At 37.8% G+C, this 14,824-nt stretch overlaps 1 protein-coding gene across 3 annotated transcripts in view; it reads right to left on the minus strand.

Moving 5' to 3' along the window:
• LOC125237797 (rhophilin-2-B) overlaps nt 1-14,824 on the minus strand; it is a 212,781-nt gene that overhangs the window by 153,998 nt on the left and 43,959 nt on the right. For 2 of the 3 annotated variants that reach the window (XM_048144986.1, XM_048144983.1), the window contains exon 2: nt 5,674-6,175. In XM_048144986.1, the coding sequence (XP_048000943.1) occupies nt 5,674-5,790 (117 nt within the window). In that variant the 5' untranslated portion in view covers nt 5,791-6,175. Of the gene's footprint in view, nt 1-5,673; nt 6,176-14,824 lie in introns of those variants that run through there. The other variant, XM_048144985.1, reaches the window with a different exon arrangement.

Raw genomic sequence — 14,824 nt, forward strand, 5'->3', positions numbered from 1 at the left:
CGTTTCGTTTCGTGAGCGTTTCGTGAGTTTTCGTTACAATTTTCCCGGATCTTAGAGCCTACGGAAAACTAAACTGGTCATGGACCGATACGTTCTTGGCCAGTTTTAAAAACTAAGGAGCGGCAGTTCCTGCACAAGTGAAACCGCGCACACAACTAGTTAAGCCAGTGAGAGTGGTTTCAACAAATTTGTCCGTCTGTCGCAATTTTCCTGTATAACCAGTACTAAAGGGCTATTGCGTAGTATTTACTTAGTATAAATACTGGGTATTTTTACTTGTGAGTATTTTGAGAGTTGATTTTGTCAGTTTGCATCATATCCTGTATGTCCAGTACTAAAGCGCTGTTACGTATTTACTTAGTATACATACTGGTTACCTATATTTACTTGTAGTATATTGAGGAACGATTTTGTCAGATGTTTGCCTCATATCATAATTCATAACCGTCTCGGTATGTTACGTAGCATTGTATTGACTTAGTATAAATACTGGGTATTATTACTTGCAAACATTTTTCTTAAGTGTGACGATTTCGTCAGTCATTTGCATAATATCCTGTGTGGCTGGTAACTAAAGGGCTTCTGAGTACCTTGCCAACATTACAATAGTTTAAGCTTTATATCAGAGCTAGTTATCTTTAGTATCTATGTATAGAGAGTATAGAGTAGAGATGGGCCGAATATGGACTTTGCCGAATACGAATATTCGGCCGAACATTCGGTTCAGCTCTTACCGAACCGAACATTCGGCCGAATATTCGGTTACGCCATATTTAGAAAGCGGATGTTAAGAAAAAACTATTAAATGATTGATAATGGTTACATATGTTACTAGAACTACATATGTTATTATGATTTAGTGAATTTAACTAAAACTTAGTTAAAACAACTCTAAACTCTTCTCAACTCCTAATCTACGGTTTTTCCAACTTTGTATTTGTATTTTGACGCATAGGCAATTATCTCTTTCTAGTAGTTTCTTAGAAAGCTACTAAAATAGGAGCTTATTATCCAAAGGAATACGTAATAAGATCTTCATTATTTTTTTACTTTGTTTATTCGGTAAATATTCGGCAAAGCAACCGAATTATTCGGCCGAATACGAACATTGAAAATCTTGCCGAATATGCCGAATACCGAATATTTACCGAATATTCGGCCCATCTCTAGTATAGAGTATTATAAGAAGGAAGTATTTTGTCAGTCTTTTGTATCATATCCTGTGCAACTAGTAATTTGTCAAGGGCGACGATTTTGTCAGTAGGTAAGTTGCATAATGTCCTGTCAAATCAGTAACTGTCCTACAGCGCTAGCCACTCGGTGTGGTGTAGTACTTACTTAATGTTATTTAAATCATCATCATCATCATCATATCAGCCCTTTATCGCCCGCTGCTGAGCATAGACCTCTGTTCTAGTACGCCACTTGTTATTTATTTACCTTTTACTTCGGGTATTTTTTCTTATGATTAGGTATTTTCTCAAAGCTTACTTTAACAGTCGGTCGTGTAGGCATAGGTATTTGAGGATGAGCCCCGACTGCGTTAAAGACGTTACTTACAAATAGTAAGAAATTTCAATAAAAACTACGCTACTGATCGATTTTATTTACAACTTGTACATACATACATACATACAATCACGCCTGTATCCCATAAAGGGGTAAGCAAAGCACATGAAACTAAGTACTAAAGTCTCAGTGCCACTCTTGGCAATTAAGGGGTTAAAAGAAAACGAAAATTGTGACATTGCAGTGACAGGTTGCCAGCCTCTCGCCTACGCCACAATTTTAACCCAAATCCCACAGTCGACTTCTACGACACCCACGGGAAGATAGGGGGTGGTGAAGTTCTTAACCCGTCACCACACGGGCAACAACACACAAGGCTACAACTTGTATTTTATATACTCATACTCATACTCATACTCATTTATTTATAATATTGTTACATATTACACGTCACAATAAATACCAAGATACTTACAATCTTAACCCATTTTCATAATTTGATTTTAAATTACTTCAATCATGATTCCAAGAAAACGATAATTACTCTAAGTATTCCTAATAAATAATAATTGCGTAATTTAGTACTCATGTTAACTAGTATTGACAAGTATTTTTACCTAGTATATCGGCGAAGGACCAGCACTCAAGTATTTAGTAAGAATGCGTATAATTATAAGTACGACTGGTTGAGGAAAAAACAGGTATTTTTAATTAAAGATCTTGCTTTGAAAGTGTGAGTAAAACGTACTTTTCCGTAAGCTAGAAGTGTTTTTCATTTGAGTAAAGTCATTTGGGATAAGAAAAACATAGATTTATTCAAGACTCAAGATTAGAGACACCACACACACACACACACACACAAAACGAGTTCAGAGAGAGAAAAATATTTCGTCTAAGGTAGGTGGATTTTATGTTTTTCCTACTCAAAATCACGAGCCCTTCCGAACTAGGACAAAAAAGGGACAAAAAATGGTCACAACATTTTCTATTATTTTGCATACTTTCTACTTTGTAACCCCTGTATAAAGAGTTTGAATAATTTAATTTGGAACGCTTTTCTTCACCTAGTAGGATCGAAAGGGCTCCTGATTCTGAGTAGGTAAAACGTTAGGTAAAACCTATTAGAGAAAAAAAAGTTTTTTTATCTCTTCTCGCGAAAATGCCCGTTAACAAATACGAGTAATGAGTAATACTCGTATCTTTAAAAGGTATTTTGTTTGCTACTCAGAGTACCTTAATATCGTCACTACTTTGAAAAAATCTCGTATCTCACGCTGCTCTTCAAAGTTAAAACGCATATGCATTCCATACATACTACAGTTTTCTTTTCATTGACAGACGAAGATACAAGTTTTTTTTAAAGTAGTGACGATATTTCTAATAATGTACCTATCACCCAAACAAGCAAACTTCTGCGAAACGCCGTCAACTCCAAAACAATACGTTTCACATGAATGGAATTGCGACAGATATCATTGCCAACGCTCCACTTCGGTTTTTGTTGACATACAGAGCAACATACATATTTACACGAGATCGTGTATAACGGTTTTACACACAGAGCTATTTGAAATACGTAGAATAAATAAGTTAATCTATTTTTAACCCCCGACGCAAAAACGACGGTCTGTCTGTCTGTCTGTCTGTCTGTCTGTCTGTCTGTCTGTCTGTTTGTCTGTTTGTTTGTCTGTCTGTCTGTGTGTGTGTGTGTCTGTCTGTGGCATCGTAGTTCCCGAACGGATGAACCGATTTAGATTTAGTTTTTTTGCCTGAAAGCTGAGTTAGTCGGGAGTGTTCTTAGCCATGTTTCATGAAAATCGGTCTACTATGTCGCGCACGGGGGTTTTTTTAATATTTTAATTTTTTGCCTGTGTGGCGACGGGTTAAGAATTTCACCACCCCCTTTCTTCCCGTGGGTGTCGTAGAAGGCGACTATGGGATATGGGTTAAATTGTGGTGTAGGCGAGAGGCCTGTCACTGCAATGCCACAGTTTCGTTTTCTTTCAACCCCTTATTTGCCAAGAGTGGCCCTGCAGCTTCAGTAGTTTCATGTGCTCTGCCTACCCCTTTGTGGGATGCAGGCGTGATTGTATGTATGTATGTTGTGTGTAATTTAGTGGTTATCAGTACAGATGGTAAAGCACCATGCATGCTTTTGCCCGCAAAGTGGTTCAATTCTTGTCAGGATACGTAGCCGAATGGCACAAACGTTCACGAAACGAAACGTATTGGCGCGACAGAGCCAGACTACCTTTCGCTGCGTTTAGAATAGAATAGAATAGAATATAATTTATTTCAGTATAAAAACACAGTTATACAATGCATACACAATGAGATGAAAAAAAACCGGCCAAGTGCGAGTCGGGCTCGCGCACAAAGGGTTCCGTAGCAGCAAATAAAAATTACAGTTAAATCAACCTATCTCAAAAACTATAAGAGATACTTTGATCAAACCAAAAATCGTTGAAAGAGTTAATTAGCATGCATCACCTCTATTTTTTTTAGAATTTTATACCCCGTAGTTATAAAAATAGAGGGGGGGGGACATACTTTTTACGACTTTGAGAGCTGATATCTCAAAAACCGTTCACTTTAAGAAAAATGTTTTTTAGAAAACTTTATATCATTTTAAAAGACCTTTCCATTGATACCCCACACGGGTATGTACATCGAAAAAAAAATTTTCATCCCTCAGTTACATGTATGGGGGCCCCACCCCCAATTCTTTTTTTTACTATTTAGTGTCATAATTTTGTAGCGGTTCATACAACACATATTCCCATCAAATTTCATCACTGTAGTACTTATAGTTTCCGAGTAAATCGGCTGTGACAGACGGACAGACGGACAGACGGACAGACGGACAGACGGACATGACGAAACTATAAGGGTTCCGTTTTTGCCATTTTGGCTACGGAACCCTAAAAAGAAGACTTATAACTAACATGTACACTGTAGGTAATTACACTGAAAAAGGTGAACACTCAGCATAATGCCCGGTCCTACTGGAGTAGTACCCGACGCTGGTCTTCCGTGAACACCTGTAGGGAGCGTAGTTGCACGTAGCTATTTATAATTACTACATATAGGGTTATATACCTATATTTTATACATATATGTACTTCACAAGATTTTTGACGCTAACAATTAATTATGACGATTAGTCTATTAAGAGAAAGGACAAGTTAAGTGGCTATTCTTGTTTTATATTTATTTTAAGAATTTTGTACTACAATCAAGTTAAATAACAATTTGGAAACTATGCAGATGAAAGCTATAAAAATTACAAAACTTCAATCACCCTGACATTGACTTTAGCTTAGAAAGAAGATAACGTTTTAGTTTTACTTTAAAAGAAAGTAAAGAAGTTTCGTTTTCGTTTCGCGTCGCATAAATGTAACAATTCAACACATTGTAAATAATTCGTTCAGTAGTAGTTATAGTTTTTAAAAAAGCATGTAATATCTTTCTTTTTTGTGTGTAATATGTTGTTTTCTATAATTTTGTTCATGTTACCTGTCGTGATTGTTTTTCACCGAATGGTTTAACCGGAAGATCAGCGCTGGAAGTCGCCAGCAATATGCTGAGGTTAAACCATTTCGTTGCACCTTCTCGTTTTTATGTGTTCCTATTTGTAATATTTTTCTCTTTTGTGTGTTTATGAATAAAATTTATTCTATTCTATTCTATTCTATTCTAAATGCCATTCGGCTACGGCACTAGGTCCAAACTTCAGAGGGCCTATGAAACACTGAGGAGTGATGTCACGGTCAATTCAGTTACTTTATTTTTTTTATACCACTTCGGTGGCAAACAGGTATACGGTCCGCCTGATGGAAAGCGGTCACCGTAATCTATGGACGCCTGTAACTCAAGGGGTGTCACATGCGCGTTGCCGACCCATTAGAAACTTGTTACCTACACCTTTTTTGAAGAACCCCATACTGTAGTTCATCGGGAATACCTCGCTTTATATCTTTCTTGTTGACTTATTAAATCGAAATTATGTTTAAAACATAACTACTGTCCATATTTTTCTTCTAATTATGTGGTACTTTATTTCGTACACTGCATAAAATATTTTATTTTAAGTGTAGGAAACTAGCCAATTCAAACTGCTAGTTCAGTCCACAATCTTTAGTTAAAAATAATATAAAAACTTACCCGAATAAAAGGGTTCTTCTTTGGCAGATCATGATCCACCTCATCCCTTGACTCGTCATCAGCAGAGCTGACCCTCACGCACGTCCTATGCATGGTCAGATTGGTCAGGTCACCCATACTCGCCACTCATCATACACTCACACGGTACACACTCCCTGCTATAGCAGGACTCACGGTTCGGCCAAGGTTACTCGCTATTATTCACTCACTATAGCAGGACTCGCGGTTCGGCCAAGTTCACTCGCTTTTTTTCACTCACTATAGCAGGACTCGCGGTTCGGCCTCGCTATATCTCACTTACTTTCACTCACGAGACACGCTATCACTTATGTCACTCGCGAGACTCCCTATGTATCACTCACTGCACGGGTTTTTCTTTGGGGTTCACTTGTGATATCACTTCACTGTTGTTTTTTCACTGTTACGCTGAGTTTTCGCTGTTATTTCAAGTTTAATTTAAGACGTAGACTGTTTAGTTTCACTGTTTTCTTTTAGTGGTGACCTGTGAACAAAGAAAATGTGTTTTTATTGACAATGTAACAGAGAATGTATGTGCCGGTGTGGTGACGGGTTAAGAATTTCACCACCCCCTTTCTTCCCGTGGGTGTCGTACAAGCCGACTATGGGATATGGGTTAAATTGTGGTGTAGGCGAGAGGCTGGCAACCTGTCACTGCAATGCCACAGTTTCGTTTTCTTTTAACCCCTTATTTGCCAGGGGTGGCCCTGAGGCTTTAGTGGTTTCATGTGCTCTGCGTACCCCTTTGTGGGATACAGGCGTGATTGTATGTATATATGTATGTAACAGAGAAAGCTTTTATGCTCGTATCTAATATCCTTACTATGTAATGCAATGAGGAGTCATGATAGCCTGTTTAACCACCGTGATAATTGACAGTAGCACTTCGCCGTTGCCTGTTCAACAAGGTAATATTGACGGTGAATAACGTTACTTTTCAGTACAGATGGTGCTTTTTTATCGCACTAGTGCGAGAAGTGGGTTATTTTTTGTCAGGTCGAAACTTCAGAGTGACATCTACTGAAAAACGTTGTACAATGACCCTTCGATTATGTTTTAATTTATGGCCTCGTTTCGAACTTCCTTTTATCCGCACTTGTATCGTAATGGTCAGTTTAGATGGTGCTTTTTGCTCGCACTAGTGCGCAAAGATAAAGTAAAACACGACCGAGTGTTTTAAATCGAGAGGTCATGAATTTACTCTTCGCACGTGTATTGTACGATGTTTTAGTACCTATGGCCCTTTGAAGTTTCGATATAGACACATAACATCCTTTGCGCACTAGTGCAATAAAGTGTAGCACCACCATCTGCGGGCCGATTTTTGAGTCTCACGCGTTCGAATTCAGAAAATTGTCACGGAAAATAATAAGCAAGTCACCGTTTTCAACCGGTATTTTAGTGACAAAACAAAATCCCGTATGCGAAATTCAAAAATCGCCCTCCTGGGGGCCGATTTTTGAGTCTCACGGCGTTCGAATTCAGAAAATTGTCACTGAAAATAATAGGCAATTCACCGTTTTCAACCGGTATTTTCACAGAATTAGATTTAGATAGAAGAAACGAGTTCATTTATTTGTATGGCGGCCGAGCGTGTCAGATTTTGTACTGAAGTTGTTACTTGCCTGTGATTTTAAATATGTCTCAGGCCCTTGAGTGTTGATAAGTTTTATGTTGTTGCAATTAAATATCATGTAACGAGGCATTTTTAATGTTTTTGTTGACTTCAACTTACAAAAATTGACGCCCGAAAGCTGCAAGCTGCGATTAAAGACGGACAACTCAGTGGATTTCACTGAGTTCATTTGACACGCTAAGTACCTAGACACGTTTGCTTGATCTATGGTTTATATGACATCTGTGATTTACAATTTACTATACTAGTTGACGTCCGTAGTATCTCGTATCAGTACAATGTTTATTGTTAAACATACTGTGTTTATTTGTTAAAGGTTGATGTCATTCTTCAAACACTTTGTTTATTTTGCGATTATTATCTTATAGTCTAAGATCCGAATGAGATATTTCTAATGTCATCTTTCATTGGTTTCATACGATATTATTTCCTACTTGACATTCGTATAAGTCGTGCTAAACAAGTGATAGAAGAAAATATAGACTAAGATACTTCGTCATAATTAAAATTTTCTGAGAGTTACCTCTACCTACACAAAACTGTGCGTATCTCAAATATAAACGGCTAAGAAACTTCATTTTTAACCCCCAGCGCAAAAACGACGGGGTGTTTGACATCTCTGTCTGTCTGTCTGTATGTCTGTCTGTGTGTGTGTCTGTCTGTGGCATCGTAGCTCCCGAAGGGATGAACCGATTTAGATTTACTTTTTTTGTTTGAAAGCGGAGTTAGTGCGTTTTCACATTATCCGATCCGATATCGGATGTCTCCCATACATTACAGGCGCCATCTTGGATTTTTTCCATTGAAATCCTTCCGACATTCGATATCGGATCGGATAATGTGAAAACGGCCTAGTCGGGAGTTTTCTTAGCCATGTTTCATGAAAATCGGTCCACTGTGTTGGGGGTTTTTTCAATATTTGAATTTCGTGGTTAGGTTATAATACAAAATAGATTGCATGGAAGAACAAAGAGTAAAGATTACAATATATTATCATCGTTACATTTTTGAGAAGTACTTCATCTTTTGAGACTTTTTGGCGCAAGAAATATTTGACATTGAAGAAAACATACAACCCCAGAAGTATACATTTTAATATTAGTTTAAATTAGATAAAAGATAACAGATGAGTTTAGACTGTCATGTGCCGGATCTCGCACTATTAGTAAAGTTGAGTAATTCACTAAACAGTACACCGTGTACTTGTTAATCTGTGTAACCTATATATTTATATACACGATAAGTGAAGATAACCTGAGTAGGTTATAACTTTTCCATAAAGGCGTCTAGATCCTTCTTTAATCGGTAAACAATCAGATAACAGAGATAATTCAGAGTATGTGAAAAGCAATGAAAATTGGTCACTTATTATGGAAAATCTAAGTTACTTACTAGCCAAGGTGTGTTTACTTTTTTCCACACCAAAATTACTTTGATTCACGTTTTCCGGGATCTAAGGCTAAGCTAGATCGATTATTCACCCCCGAAAACCCCCATAATATAACAAATTTCAGCGAAATCGCCGCCGAAATATACCGCCGATCTCGGAAATCGCTCTAACGATTTCGCTGATATACAGAGTGGGGCCTGTAACAAAGGCGAAGAATTGGACTGTAGGCTATTCTCCTTATACTGATCAACATTTGTTCAGTGACTTTTAAAAATTATGAAGTCTTTAAATTTTTAATTTTTCATACAAAATAAATATTAGCTTCAATGTACGCCATTATTGTTGTCATTGACGTTGTCTGTCACACTTTAGACTTAACAGAATTCGCAATACATTACCTCTTAGAAAAAACTTTCAAGGGTGATAAAAATCAAAATACAAGTTATTTTTAAAAGTCGCCGAACAAATATTGATCAGTATAAGGAGAATAGCCTAGAGTTCAATTCTTCGCCTTTGTTACAGGCCCCACTCTGTATATAAATGAATGAATAAATATACAAGAATGCTCGTTTAAAGGTATAAGATAATGGTGCCTTACGACCAGAAATGCGCTACGGGAATATATTTGATATCCAGCAATCCGTTCCCACCACCGCTAATCCAAGCGGATCCACTAACCTGATTGGTGGACATCAAACACATTCACGTAACGCATCTCTGCTGGGAAGGCACCCTTAAAGCTCGGCAAACATGCGCCTTTTAAGAGCGTAGGCGGAGCGTTAGCGGGGCGCAATGATAGCGGTGCGCCGGACGAACGCTGGCGTTGCGCCCGGGACGCCGGCGGGAACTAACGAGCGCGGATTGCAAGCGGAATGCGCGCGGATTGTGAGCGGAACGCCAGCGTTCGTCCGGCGCACCGCTATCATTTATGTGTGGCGGAGGCTTTAATCTCGACAGTAATGGCAATTTAACTAAACACGCACCTTCCGCATCAGTCCTATATTTCACTGTCTCTGCCACAACGAAAGGCTCATAACTTAACAATTAATGTTAACTGAATTTCTCTAATTACACGGCACATTAAACACATTCATTAAATAATTGTAGCCTTGAACTGAACCTCGACTAAACAGAGCGTGCAATGCATTCATGAGCATGTGTATGAGGATTTTTTAATTTCTAGCGTGTCTGTAGGTCAGTAAAAATTCGCCAAGTTGCTGACTAGACACTGCTACCACAGTATAATAAAGAGTACCAACCATCATCACCTATGTCTGACGAATCTAAACTGTCTTCTTTTATTTTTGCCCTATACATTTTAAAGACCAACACCCACACCGAGTGCGCCTTATCAGCATACCATTCTTATGCGCAAGCCCGATTACGATATGGCATTATCCTATGGGGGCATAGCAGTGATGTGCATGATCTGTTCGTAGCTCAAAAAAAATGTGTTCGAATCCTTGCCAACATTAAACACCCAGACAGCTGCAAACCATATTTCAAAAGCCTTCAAATTCTAACTCTACCCTCCCTCTACTTACTGGAAATATCGATATTTGTTAGAAAGAACACCCAATTATTCAATTTCTGTAAAAGCGAACGTCGTAATAACAAACTCATCCCTCCCGAACCCATTTTAGAACTATACAGAAAAGGTCCATACTTTCGAGCAATCCAGATCTAAAATTGAACGTCTTTACTTCAAAGCTGCAAGCATTATTAATAGATAAAGCCTACTACTCCATCCAAGAATTTATGCCATACCCTTCACAGGGTGTCATGTGCTCATATTAAAATTATTTTATTGTAACACCTGTACGTACCATGGTAAGCAAATAAATGATTTATGATAAAGAATTTTGTATTATTTATTGTATTATTCTCAGTATTTATTTTCATATTATAAAAAACCTAACTGAGGGGTGCTTAGGGTGCCGCCAGCAGCGGGGCAGGGCCCAAGCTGCCGGTGGTTAGGGCTGCAGAGAAACGAACCGTCGGTCTATCCGCGCTGTGTCCAAGATCACCGCCGACGCTTCTATTTTCAATTTTTCAGTGGAATTTAAATTCTGATAAATTAGCATTAGAACTGAAATTCCACTGAAAACAAATGAGTCGTGGTAATTAGAATTCGCCCACGTCTTGAGAATCACCGTTTTCAAATACTAGGGAGGAAACAGTCGAGAGCGTTTGTATGGAGAATTGACCCCTCCTGTGTCGTCTTTCAGTAGGTAGATAGTTAATTTGCTACTTACACATAAATTTTCTTCACAGTTATAAGAATACAATTAAGTATGTTGTTCCGAGGAAATAAATGGAAAACAATAACAACTTAATGGAAATAATATAAATGGAAAATATTTACATGTGTCAATTTTTATGACATGTTAATCAACTACGACATAAACGTAAACATGAAGGTTTAAGGCAAATCATAGAGGAAAAAATAGATAAGTACTACATCCAAAGACTACTGATTTAAGTTTTTATGGCTATCAAAAATATTTTTGTCAATGTCAGTGCCTTTTGATTTTCTAACACGCAAGGAATATATTAAAAATATATATAAACCATTATTAAATAATTTAAGCTTATAAAATAGGTAAAACAATAATATAAAGGTTTGTCTATTATTTTGGTTTGTCATGTAATTTAAGGATAGGTATAAGTGAAATCAAAGGCCTGATGATGATTCCATGAGGTGGTCAAATCAAGATAGTATTTCGTGAAAAGTGTGAAATCCAGTGATGTGATAATACGAGTACCTAGGATTATGTAACCGGGAAAGCGGTTCGCTAAAAACAATGTATGTGTGTGTGGGCGCAAATGTGTTCACGTGTGATGTAAAATAGTGATAATTCTTCGGACTGGAAAAATCCTGAATCGTAAGTACCTTTTTCTGATGTGAAATAATTTTTAATGAAATAGCGTAATGTTTAATTCGATCATATAAATTTATAGTCTCGATAATAACATTCACTTTTTAAATCTCACCCATTTTAGGTAATAACGCATTTCGTAATTTTCATATACCTATATTGGAGACGATTATTTATGCCTGTAATAATGCAAAATTTTTGTCTATCTTAAAAGTATGTTGTTTTAAAAGTAAGTTAGTTTACTTGTAAATATTTATAAAATTTGTGATCACTATTTTTCTCAGTGTTCGTACAGTTAACTACGTGGCAAGTATCGTGACGCATATTTATTTATTTTTACTTTAAATGCACGGATACGTAAATTTCGCTGTAAAAAGTGACAGCGAGGATTCGATCGATTTGTGGTTCCCCCACCACCTATTTCGCGCCCAGCCAATACCTAAGTTTATCACTTGTGTTACGACATTTCGTCGCTCCGTTTTGCCGTGAAAGACGGACAAACAGACACACACACTTTCCCATTTATAATATTATAGTATGGATGACACGTCGACGGGTCGCGTTTTTGACAGGCGGTTACTGTGAAGTACCTAACCGAGAGCACGTGGGCGGCAATTTCACCGGGGACCGGGAGTGGCCATACTGTACGATAGTACTCTTTATTATACTGTGATGATACTACGGCATACAACAAGTGTCCTCTTGGCTAGGAACCCTGATGAGTAATTCAGTGATGACATCATAAAAGGACACTTTGCTAATTCGGCTCTCTTATCACGCAATTAATTCAAGGTGTGTTCAAGGCCTAATGTGATAAGGAATAAGGCTGTGTACTCAACAGGCTTGAGGAAGGAAAAACTCGAAGGTTTAGGACGAGGACGACTACTTTAAGAAAATTATGGCGTATTTGTTCTGTATTTGTTGTTTGTACTGTTTAATGATAGTTTATAGGTTACATTACATCACTAACACTGTGCCTATGCGTACAGTCAACCAATTAGAACCCTAGGCCTAGGGTTGCAAAAAAAACGGTTTTTTTTCTGACTTGAAAAAAAAACATGAAAAAAAACGGTTTTTTTCTGGAGTATGTTTTTTTTCTAAAGTACGAAATCTGAAATTTTGCAAAGCAGTTAATAATTTAATCTAATAACTTTAATTTCTGGTCTTATAAAAGTAACATTTTAAACATTTACTAAATCTGTAGTTGGTAGTTATTACTATTTATTATTGGCAACACCACCGCATCGGGGATTCCCCAATAAACGTTTGTATACTGAATGTTAATGGAATTAAAATTAATTTTATTGTTATTGAAACACGTTACAACTCACGAAAAACCGTTATTGTCTAATTATTTGTTCATCTGAAAAAAAAATCATATTTAGAAAAAAAACCATGTTGCTCGGTTTTTTTTCATAATTCTGAAAAAAATATTTGTTTTTTTTTTTCTATTTGCAACCCTACTTAGGCCACTCTACAACCATGTCGAAATGACAAGCAGTAAGAGATTTCTTACAATCTGATTTATAACGTCACTATGACATAGTTCTACAGTGGCCTAGGGTCCCAATCTTCCAATTGGTTGACTATACATCTTATAAAACAAAGTCTCCCGCCGCGTATGTCTGTGTGTGTGTTCGCCATAAAGTTTAAATCTACTAAACGGATTTTCTTGCGGTTTTCCATTATGAATGAAATGATTGTTGAGGTTTTCTTTTAAATTAATTGATGTAATGACGATATTTGGTAATCAAGTCGGTAAAAATGGCGTGCTCAAGGGCTTCAATCGATTACACTGCTCATATCGATGTAGATAGGAGGGACAGCCTTTAAAATCGACTACCAAAACTGGGAGAAGCTTGCGGAGAAGCGGACGGAGTGGCGAAAGTGCGTTGGAGATGGTCGCAAGTTCGTCGATGAGACCTGGGGCCCGTTTCTCGAAAGGTACAAGTCTTGTATTACAAGTGCGCGAACTGTCAAATCGTATGGGTTGTCATGGAAACACACTTGTAATACAAGGCTTGTACCTTTCGAGAAACGGGCTCCTGGCATACAATTATGGTCGCGTGATAAATGAGCCATCGGGCCGTCCCTATCGCACTTACAAATACGATAGGGACGGCCTGATGCTTTATCATTTATCGCGCGACCATGATTGCCCTGCTGGGCGCGTAGCCGAATTGCACAAACGCTCACGAAACGAAACGCTCGTAGATATATATCTCTTTCGCTCTTACGTATTGGCGCGATAGAGCCAGACTACCTGCGATAGAGCCAGATTTCTGCGACGCGCAACGAAAACGAAACGCCGCGAAAGGTAGCTCTATCGCGCTAATACCTACGCAAGAGCGAAAGAGAGATATCTACGAGCGTTTCGTTTCGTGAGCGTTTGCGGCACTTGCTGACAAAAGGGAAAGAAGACACCATAGCGAAACGTCGCAATCGGTTGCAAGCTTCCCTTGTCAGCTATGTGGCAAAATATGTCGTTCTCGCATAGGTCTCTTTAGTCATCAAAAGCGATGTCTCTCGGTCTCGGACATACCATAAATCGTCTGAAATCGACGATATTAGGACAGTAGATAAGGACAAGTGATTTTTTGGCTAATTCAGGTTTTTAAAGCGTTAATGAAAAGCGCCATTAGTAGTTGATAAGATATTATTATGTATTAACACTAGAATAAGTCTTTTAATATAATTTAAGGTACTAAGTTTGAAAATGAGTGCTTTATTTCGTCGTTAAACGTAAGTTTGGCGAAAAAACTAGAAACTGTATAACTGTAATCTTTGTTTTCAATCAATAAAAAAAAAAGTATCGATGTAGATGTAGAAACACTATCTAGTGTGACTACAGCCTTATAGACATACCCGTAAAAAGCGTAAAATCACATAAATCCGTCGCAAATATGTCTTCAATTCGATTACAGTAATAAAACCACTGAGAAATGACCGAAAGTGCGTTTTTTAGAGCTCTCGCTGCGCTTGAAGTGCCGCTTTCCTGCGCTCGTTCGCTTATTGCTATAACGTCACAAATGTGGTAAGTAAGAAGGTGTAAATCCGTCTTATTTATAGATACACCTATTTAATCATCATCATCATTCTCCTTGCGTTATCCCGGCATTTGCCACGGCACATGGGAGCCTGGGGTCCGCTCTGACAACTAATACATACACCTATTTAATAATAACGAAAAAAATAATCTTGAACGAATATTATTATTAGTTACTGGGG

This window comes from Leguminivora glycinivorella, chromosome 22 (assembly GCF_023078275.1).
Source record: "Leguminivora glycinivorella isolate SPB_JAAS2020 chromosome 22, LegGlyc_1.1, whole genome shotgun sequence".
Taxonomy (NCBI): domain Eukaryota; kingdom Metazoa; phylum Arthropoda; class Insecta; order Lepidoptera; family Tortricidae; genus Leguminivora; species Leguminivora glycinivorella.